Genomic DNA, 10,420 nt, shown 5'->3' with positions numbered 1-10,420 from the left:
GTTCCTAAAATGCTTTTGCAACCCCTCAATAGAAAGTGAAATCAAAACAATGTCACGTGTGTAATGTGCTAGGAGAGGAATCAGACTCCACCAAATTGCTCAATAAAATCAACTACCTCATCAACATGTAGTCGAAAGAGAATTTGTTCACCTGCTTGTCAACATCTGCACTAGAAAGTTGATGTATAAGTACCTTTCTACCAGCTCACTAGAATGTTAGAATTTTGATTTGTCATCACCCCTGCTTGTCAACATCTACAGCAAACTTCATCATGCCATCACCTCTAAAGCTAGCATGTTTAATAATCTAAAACTGGCTTGTTTATCTACCTACCACTGTTGACGGCCACGAAAAGCATGAGGTTGGTCTTTCCTTGGATGTGAGGGGGCTCCCGCTTCCTGCCAATTGCCCCCCTCCTCTCCAAGGAAAGGCCTTCCCAAGCCCTTTCTCTACACCTTCAGCTCGTGCCAAATTCGAACCTTCAACATAGTTCCAACAGCCGTGTCTAGTGGTAACGGCTACAACAAGGCTCAATCCAGCATCCGAGCTCCTTCAAATGTTGTAGAGCATATTAGAAATGTGTCCCATAATGAAAGAAAAGGGGTACCTTGTACCATCGCACAGGCCATAGTAGCCCAAATCATCTGGAGATAAAAATGGTTTTTTGAGAAAGCCATTCAAAAAAGCAACAACAGAATTTTCTAGGCATGGCAAGCTGGCCTTTAGGGTAAAGGTGTGTTGAAAACCAACCTACCCTTTGAGCCTCACATTCTCAGATTCAGCAAAGCTGTTCACTGAGGACTAGAGCAGAGCCATAGATCTTAGCCAATGTATGACTCACCATGATCAACCTAGAAATGAAATGAAATGTTATATTAACGTCTAAAAAAGGCCAAAGTGACCTATGAGACCAAAGTTACAACCATGTGGCATCTGATACACTATCTGGAAAAGAAAAGAAAGGACTGAAGGTTAGTATCTAGCCCTACAATACATCAGTAGGGAGCATCCGGAAGCAGCAACTAGGGAGAGTGGGAAGCTAATGCTACTAGTCAAAATGGGGTACATGAGTACATGGATACATGAATACATGAATATGGGGGAGTACAAAAGTGACTGAGTACAACAGTATATGACTGGAGTGGTAATCATCCTAGGAGCTCTAGCATGGGTCTCTGCCGGATGGCCTGGATATCTGCCATAGTGAGAGAGAGAGAATATTGTCTTCTAAAACTAAGTTCGGCCTATGTCAGATGGTTTTTTATTTTGCAACCTAGTGATACTTATTGGACCCAATTATGCAAGCAAATGTCTACAGAGTAAAAGAATAAAAAAAATTAGTGTTGAATGGTAGGAACAGCAACAATCTTTCCCTTCTGCACACGCGAGAGCGAGAGAGAGAGCGAGAGAGAGAGAGAGAGAGAGAGAGAGAGTCAATCTGGGCCAAATTGTGAGTTCAGAGATTTCCAACCAATCTCATCTCCTGGTTCCTAATTTACATTAATTAAAGTTCGTATGATAGTTGACATCGCAATAGACACTAGTGTAAGCACAATATTCAACAAACACTGATTGTCCAAGCAATAATTCTGGCTTCATATGCCTTCAACAAGCCTCAAGGAACAAGAATCTTCAACAGCCTTCAAGTAAAATGTTGAATCTCTTCAGTAGAGAGAAAATCCAAATTTGGGAATCACTTCCAATGCCATATTACGAAGCTCTTCAGTCTTCATGATCAACCCATTTTTCACCTACAAAAGAAAGCATTTGGAACCAGGAGCTCTCCCTCAATCTCCGTAATACAAACAGTTGACAAGCCCAAAGCAATACAATAACCAAGTGTTTGTATGGTTTACCTCAACCACGATAGTGTTCAAGATGTGGTCGTCTACAGAGGTAAGGTTTGCATTCAAAATCTCCAACTCCAGGGCTTCAAACGCTCGTGTTAGCTGAACTAGGACCCCTGGGCTCTTCTTGCAGTGTATACGAAAATGATAAATTTGCTTCTCCATCTGGGAGACCTCCAACTGACACAAATGCAATACAACAGTACATGAGATTGGGAAACAACTTGTACCAAAGAGCACTGGTTACATAACACAAAACCAAGTGTAAGCAGCAACTCCAGAGTCCATCTAGAGAAAGCTTTCAACTTCAAAGCTTTACTTAACGAACTTCACTTTGATCTTTACTCTAGTCCATCTTAGCTCTTAAACTCATTCTGCATGTTGACAAAAGCCCATTAGAGGCTTGCATACGCAGGACCCAACAGCATCTATGCACTTATATGCACACAATACCCGTCCGATAACAGTTTTTTCCCCCAAAGAGAAATCCTCCATTGGTAAAAAAGAGATCATCTCCCTGCGAGCACATAATGTAACATGCAACGGAATTATGCATAGATGAAAGGATCCTGTCGCACAAAGTCTCACGCCACCTTTTGTATCCCAAGTTTCGTGAGTCTTTAGCAATCCACTTTATCACTTCAAACTTAGACAAAGAAAGAAGAAAGAAAGAAAGTTGTATTAACGTCTTCAAAAGGCCAAAATGACCTACGAGACCAAAAGGTTACATCATATCCATGAGGTACATAATCCTAGGTACAAAATAGTAATAAAGAAAGATAACAGAAATCTAGAACTTTAAAATCTGATCTGGGTACAAGAGCAGAGAGCTCTCATAATACATCCCTCATGGGCCGCTGTAACATGGTGCTCAAGGTGGTAAAACTGAGCTGGCGCGAGAAGGTCCTGCGATGATGGGAGATAATGACCCGGATCTTCCTGTGGTGGCGTGGCCGTGGGCGAGGGCCATGGGGTCTGGGGCGTCGAGCTCTGCATAACTCAGTGGCTCTGTCGAGTGTCACACCTCTCGGCCGAGCTCCTACACTAGCCTGTGGTCTGGGTATGATGGGTGGATCGGCCCTCGGAGTGCTGGTATGGGAGAAGTCAGTGAGAGCTCTCTGTGCTGGTCCTCGAGCAAGTGCAGCTGATCTGGATCTCACTAAGGGCTCCTGTGTCTACAGAGCTCTAGAAAAAGTCCCAGGCATCTCTGATCCGGGAAGTCCATGATCCTGGAAAGTGGTCCGAACCCAGCTCGGAAGAGGCAGTGGAACCTCCCCCGAATCTCATAGTACACAGGGCATCGGCATATGTAATGGTCCTCTGTCTCGAGCTCTGTGTGATAGAGCTGGCATATCCTGTCCTCTGGTGCGGCCACCTTAGGCCCATATCTGGCAGTCTCCACTCTCAGCTGGTGGGACGAGGTGCGGATCTGGCCGATCGCACATCTCACCCCAAAGGATAGGTGTATGTCCATATAGCGTGGACGGGTGATGAACCCATCCTCTATCAGGCATAGGAGGTGATCTCTGTAGAAGGCCATCTTTGTCCCCAGTATGGGGTCCCAATTACCCACTGAAGGCCCCCCTCCTATTGCTAGGAGTATTTGCTTTATTTCTTTGAAGAGAATGACTGCAAGACTGACTTTGAGACTGTAGATGAGCCAAACGCAAAACCTTCAGAAGACCAAGAGTAGGGCTGACTACACAATGCTATAGAAGCACCAATGATGACCAATCTTGATGCCAATGCACTCTTCCAAGGAGCTGTAGGAGGACTGCAATCTGTGGCTGAGAGAAGGGCTGAATTGGGGACTGTTGCTGTGGCTGTGCGGGACTGAATATGCAAGTGATGGAGGGCTGTATATGCAGGCTCAGAGTACTGCGTTTTCTGCAAAAGAGGTATGGAGCTGCGTTTTCTGCAAGACATGAGCAGAGAGTGGATGCGTTTCAGCCTGGAGATGTGTACTTGAATGATTGAATGCTTGAATCGCTAGGTATATATATGCATCAAAGGCGGCTGGTCGGTTTGCTTAAGCAAGTCGGCTGGCTTCCTAATGCTACACGACTGGATAATAAGCTTATAATGCTGAATATAATGCTTTTTATGCTACCGACTATTCCATAAGGCTGCCCACTAGACTATATGCTTATGAAAAGGGTAGAGAGGCTAGGGGAAGGTTCACATGCACATGAGATGAATGCTATGCAATGCAGACCATGACCTAATGCAAACCCTAAGGCTTCTAGACTAACTTCTACATGCATGAATGATTCTCTTCAAGTGACTGATTGATTGACCTTCCTTCTATGGTTGAGGAAAGACCTACGTAGCTCGTGCCTGACATGTCCCAGACTGGGGCTTACAATGGAGCCACGCCATACGACAAAATCATATCCTAAAAGGGTTCTACTGATGTACAATGATGCACTGATGATGAGCCACCTTGCCACCATGCACTACGGTGCAGAGTGCATGTGACATTCCCTCCTGCTTAGCTTGGTAGCAGGTTCATGGCTTCCAAGTAGTCCGCCAACAACTAGGGTACTTCTGAAAGACCTACTCGTCTAGTCAAAATGCTTCACGGGTACCTCGATCTTGGAACTTCATGTAGAACTGGTGGGGAGTCTTCAACCGGAACCATGCTTCCAACAATGAAGAAGGATCTGCTCCCGCTCAATGATTCTGCTTCGTCAACCATGTATAGCTGCTGTTCATCTGTGTGAGTGAGAGACGGTGTGGAGCACACGAAGAAACAGAAGCAAAACTGGTGGAGGCAAGGAGCAAAACGATGGAGCTCAAATTATGAAGATAAGTTTGTTACAAAACTTAGGGCATATAATAACCCTAACTGGTGCCCGTTTCACATAACGGTAAGTTGGGAGCCTTATTGGGCGCGGGGAAAAAACCTCACTTAAAGTGAGTAAAAAGTGCCCGGCCGGTCCTAATACATTGGCCACTGCCCATAATAATGTCAGGACATTATTTCTAACACCCCCCTGCAATGCCAATGTGGGTACAAGGCATGATGTCAATCACCAAAAGGAAGTAAGCCTAAAGCTTTGCGGAAAGCTTCAAACTTTTCTCGAGGTAAAGCTTTGGTGAAAATGTCTGCGACATTGTCATGTGTTGGACAATAGATCATGCTGATCTCCCCTGCATGAAGTCTTTCTCTGACATAATGATAATGTATCTCTATGTGTTTCGTTCGTGCATGAAACACAGGATTCCGTGCTACTGCAATAGCACTCTGACTGTCAGTGAGAATCGGAGTAGGCTCCTCCAATAAAGGATGAAGATCTGCCAAGAGTCTGCGTAGCCAAACACATTCCACTGTCGTTGTGAAAGCAGCCCTGTACTCAGCCTCACAAGACGAGGTAGCTACTGTAGATTGTTTCTTGCTCAACCATGAAATGCATGAGTGTCCCAAAAAGAAACAATTACCACTGGTAGACTGCCTTGTGTCGAAGTCACCAGCCCAATCTGAATCACTGTATGCATGTAAATGCAAGTCACCCCCCCTGGGAAACATCAAGCCATAAGACTTGGTGCCTTGCAAATAACGAAACACACGCTTTACAGCTTGCCAATGAAGCATCCGTGGGCTGTGCATATATCTGCTCACCTGGGATACTGCATACTGAATATCCGGTCTGGTGTTGCACAAGTAAATCAGGCACCCAACAGCCTGACAATAGAGAATAGCATCAAAAGATTCACTGCCATCATGTACTGTAAGTTTCAGCCCTGGTTCCATAGGAGTGGAAATAGGCTTACAATCTTGAAATTTGAATCTTTCCAACAGTCTCTGTACATACTTCGACTGTAACATAACGATACCCTTCTCACTTTGTATGAACTGTATGCCCAAGTAATAGTGCAACATACCCATATCTGACATCTCAAAAGCAGATTTGAGTTCGGATTTAAAATCTGAAATTTTATCCGCATCAGTACCTGTGAGCAACATATCATCTACATAAAGAATGATTATCAAAATATCCCCCCCATCTCTCTTGATGTAGAGGGTGCTTTCAGTTGGACTGTTGGTGAACCCCTGGCTAGTCAAAAATGCATCAATCTTTGCATACCAGGCACGCGGTGCTTGTTTTAAGCCATACAAAGCTTTCCTCAACTTGCACACCTTGTGCTCGTGACCAGACATAGCAAAACCAAGAGGTTGTATCACATAAACCTCTTCCTCAAGATCACCATTCAAAAAGGCTGTTTTTATGTCCAACTAATGTACAAACCAGCCATAATGTGCAGCCATAGCAACAACAACACGGATGGTGGTCATCCGAGAAGTGGGGGCAAAAGTTTCTTCATAATCTATGCCCTTTTTCTGAGCATAGCCCTTAGCAACCAGCCTTGCTTTGTACCTGTCAATGGTACCATCTGGTTTGCGTTTAACCTTATAAACCCACTTTGTACCAATTGCCTTCTTGCCAGGAGGCAAATCCACCAAATCCCATGTATGATTCTTAACAATAGAATCCAATTCAGCTTGCATGGCCTGCATCCAATGCTGATTTTCACTTGCATCTTCAAAACTCTCAGGTTCCTCTTCATCCATAATAGAACTCACCCAAGCTGACTCTGAAAAATGAGAGCTTTCAGCCTCACGTGTACTCCTACGTGTCCTACCTGGTAATGGAGCAGCAAGTCTACTCTCTTGAAGAGTCTGTATAGCCCAACGAGGAATGGTTCTAGCTTCTTGCAAAGCTGTCCTCTCTTGTACAACAATATCCTCTTCTGCTTGCTGTATGTTAGGCTCAGCCTGGGGCTGATTTAAAGCATCAAACACACGAGGTGGTGGCTGCAAATTCTGAAATTCAGCCGGTATATCAGCTGTGGTTCCTATGCCAATGGGTATCAACCCTTCAAATACATCAAAAGACTCCTGAGGTTGCTGAAATTTAAATTCAGCAATGGGTTGTGCTGAATTCTCTGCAAAAACAACATCTCTGCTCACAAAAATCCTGCGTGTGACAGGATTATAGAGACGGTACCCTTTACTTTGACTGCTGTAGCCAACAAATATGCACTTTATGGCTTTATCATCAAGCTTCCCACGAAGCTCCTGTGGTACATGTGCATAAGCCAAGCAACCAAACACACGAAAATAATCAACACTAGGTTTCCGATCAAACCAAGCTTCATAGGGTGTAACAGATCTGAGTGCCTTTGTAGGGCACCTGTTCAACACATGAGTGGCACACATAAGAGCTTCCACCCAAAACTTATGTGGCAATCCCTTTGCTTTCAGCATACACCTGGCCATCTCCATGAGTGACCTATTCTTTCGTTCGGCCACACCATTCTGCTGAGGTGTATATGGTGTAGTACACTGGTGTACTATGCCCTTTTCTAAACAAAAAGCATCAAATACTTTAGATAAGTATTCCCCCCCTCTGTCAGTTCTGAGAGTCTGCACTTTTTGTCCTGTTGCATTTTCAACCATGTTGACATAATGTCGGAAATGCATAAAGACATCAGATTTGTTCTTCAAAGCATACACCCAGGCATATCTGGAAAAGTCATCAATATAAGTAACAAAATACCAATGACCTCCCAAGGATTGTGTCCTCATTGGACCACATACATCACTGTGAATGAGCTGCAATTTGCGGACAGCTCTAACAACTCTATCCTTTTTGAAAGCCTGACGATGCATCTTTCCCAAAATACATCCCTCACACACATGTCTAGGAGGAGTCTCTAAATTAGGTAGAGCATCTACCATTTTCAGCTTCTGAAGTGCCATGAGACTGCCATAATTTACATGCCCAAACCTGGCATGCCATAACTCTGCATCCTGCATAGCAGATGTAAAGGTAGAAACAACACATGCACTGTGCCTCTCATAAGGATCAAGACGGTACAAACCGCGACATAAGGTCCCTGTAGCAACCAAAGCAAAGTCACTTTCCCTGTCACGGACCATACATTTAGTATCCTCAAAGGAAACAACCAGCCCTCTCTTTGCAAAAAGAAGACACTGAGAGAAGATTCTTCTTTATCCCAGGCACATACAATACATCCTGAAGGAGAAATTCTGAGCCATTAATGGCTGTAAGCATAACATCCCCTGTGCCCTGAACTGGATAAGAAGCATTATTTGCACACGTAACCTTTCTGCCACATGAAGAAGGTACCATCTTGCCAAACAAATCCTTTCTGGATGTGATGTGCCTTGAGGCACCACTGTCAAAGAACCATACATCACCACTTTCACTCACACTGAGTGAATGAACCTCATTTGAGGGATCATAGCTGCAAGTAAAGAAGCACCAATCCTCTTCCACAAGATTGATTGTGGCATCATCTTTCTTGTTATCCACATCTGAAGAGTCTTCAACTGAATTACCAGACTCTTTCTTCTTTTCCTTGGCTATCCTCTTAGGACATTCATGAATATAGTGACCTGTTTTCTTGCAATAATGGCACTTACCCTTCTTTTTAGGTTTCTGTGCATCATCCTTCTCTTTACTAGATGGCTGTCCTGATTCTGACTTAGGCTTATATGCACCAGATTTTCCTTTGCCCTTGTTCTTGGCAAAGAGTGCTTGCTCACCACTTCTTTGCATGACATTTTTCCGAGTCTGCTCTTCCTGCAGCAAAAGTCCAACCAAATCCTGAAAGGATAGAGGGACTGGATTACCCCTCATGGACAAGTGAAGAGATGTATGAAAACCCAAATAAGAGCTCGGTAAAGAGTTAAGTGTAGTGGTGACCATCTCAGCATCAGAAATGATTTCATCAATATTCAAGAGCTGTTCTCTCAAATCCTGAATCTTCGTAAGATGATCCTGCATAGAATCACCCTCATCCATGCACAAGTGTGATAGTTCCCGCTTCAAAAAGGCAACTCTAGCCTCATTGCGAGCCTGATACATGTGCTCCAAAGTATCCCATGCAGCCTGAGATGTCCTGCATGAACGGATATGCGGAATAATGGACCTCTTAACTGAAAGTGCAATCAAAGAGAGTGCCTGAGCATCCCTGGAATCCCACCTAGTTTGTTCCTGTGTAGGTGCCTGAGGAGCTGGTAGTACAACCTGCTGCCTGCCATGTTGTGGAGGGGTAGCTGGGGCCACATGCATAGGCCTTGCCTCAGCTCCACTTACATAATTCCACAAATTCTTTGCAACTAGCAGATTCCTGATCAGAAAGCTCCACAGGGAATAGTTGGTTCCATCCAACTTATCTTCCTGGGCTAAAAACCCAAACACATCAGCGGTGTTCTGTGCCATGAGAGCAAACTGTAACCTGCAAAAGAGACTGACTGCACAAGAGTCCACAAATATTGCTCGAGACTGTCTGTTTCACACAGATAGACAGCACAGCAACAAAAGCCCCAAATTTCTGGTGGCTCAAATTTCTCTCATTCCCACAAAAAACCTGTGGGAGCTGTCACAGATTGTGCAGCAACACAAAAACAGCAAAAGCCCCAAATTTCTGACTTGATTTGCTGACAAAATTCACAGTTAAGCTCCAAAATTCAGCAGGTAAACTCACCCGAGTTGCTGCTGCAGATTGCTGAGGTACGAACTGATGCAGAAGACGGTACAGAAGGCTGTACGGACAGCAAACAGCAACCAGCAGGTGCTGTACAGAACTGTACGGACAGAAAACAGCAGATAGGGCTGTACGGCTGCTGTACTATCAGAAAACAGCACCAAAAACGGTCGTACAGACCTGTACGAACAGAAAAACAGCAACCAGCAGCCACACGTGCTGCACAGATGCTGTACGGCCTGTAGAAAAACGACCAGCACTGCTTTTTGCACCAGAACAGTGCCCGAGACACACAGAAAGCAGTCGCCCAGGTCTGTAGAAGGAGGGCGACCTGTTTTTCAGCACCAGAAGCAGGCGACCAGCACAATAGACCTGTTTCTTCGCGACGAAAGTGCTTCACCAGCAGTAGGGAAGGCGGGAGCAGGAACAACAACCTGCATACCAATTGTGAGTGAGAGACGGTGTGGAGCACACGAAGAAACAGAAGCAAAACTGGTGGAGGCAAGGAGCAAAACGATGGAGCTCAAATTATGAAGATAAGTTTGTTACAAAACTTAGGGCATATAATAACCCTAACTGGTGCCCGTTTCACATAACGGTAAGTTGGGCGCCTTATTGGGCGCGGGGAAAAAACCTCACTTAAAGTGAGTAAAAAGTGCCCGGCCGGTCCTAATATATTGGCCACTGCCCATAATAATGTCAGGACATTATTTCTAACAATCTGAAACATCAAAAACTTTTGGACCAACATATGGTTGTAGCCAAGACACATGGAAAACATCATGCATAGTCCAATTGTTAGGCAACTTCAACTTCAGGGAGACATCACTTAGCTTCCGAACTATAGGAAAGTCCAAAACTACGGAAAGAAAGCTTGAGACAATGCTTGCCCACTTGTTTCAATCTCTGTTTCATGACACGCAAATAGCTCCAATCCCTTTCCTTGAAGTGGACATCTCGTCTAAATTTATTTGCCTATCTGTGCACAGAATAATGGCCAAGCTCAAAAGTGAGTGCCAAACTGTATTGAGTACCAAACTCTGTGGAATCAACA

The 10,420-nt window shown here is 44.5% G+C and overlaps 1 protein-coding gene across 2 annotated transcripts in view; it reads right to left on the bottom strand.

The window, feature by feature from the left end:
• Nucleotides 1-1,462: 1,462 nt before the first annotated feature.
• LOC147618638 (transcription factor ABORTED MICROSPORES-like) overlaps nucleotides 1,463-10,420 on the bottom strand; it is a 46,529-nt gene continuing 37,571 nt past the window's right edge. For both annotated transcript variants that reach the window (XM_086773673.1, XM_086773675.1), the window contains 2 exons: nucleotides 1,858-2,028; nucleotides 1,463-1,752 (listed from right to left, as the gene is read on the bottom strand). In XM_086773673.1, coding sequence (XP_086629799.1) covers nucleotides 1,934-2,028 — 95 coding nt within the window. In that variant the 3' untranslated portion in view covers nucleotides 1,463-1,752; nucleotides 1,858-1,933. The remainder of the gene's footprint in view (nucleotides 1,753-1,857; nucleotides 2,029-10,420) is intronic.

The sequence above is a fragment of the Cibotium barometz genome, chromosome 34, assembly GCF_041138505.1.
Source record: "Cibotium barometz isolate CiBa-2024 chromosome 34, ASM4113850v1, whole genome shotgun sequence".
NCBI classification, from domain to species: Eukaryota; Viridiplantae; Streptophyta; class Polypodiopsida; order Cyatheales; family Cibotiaceae; genus Cibotium; species Cibotium barometz.
Note: the sequence above shows the minus strand (reverse complement) of the source record. Positions and strands in the feature narration are given on the sequence as shown.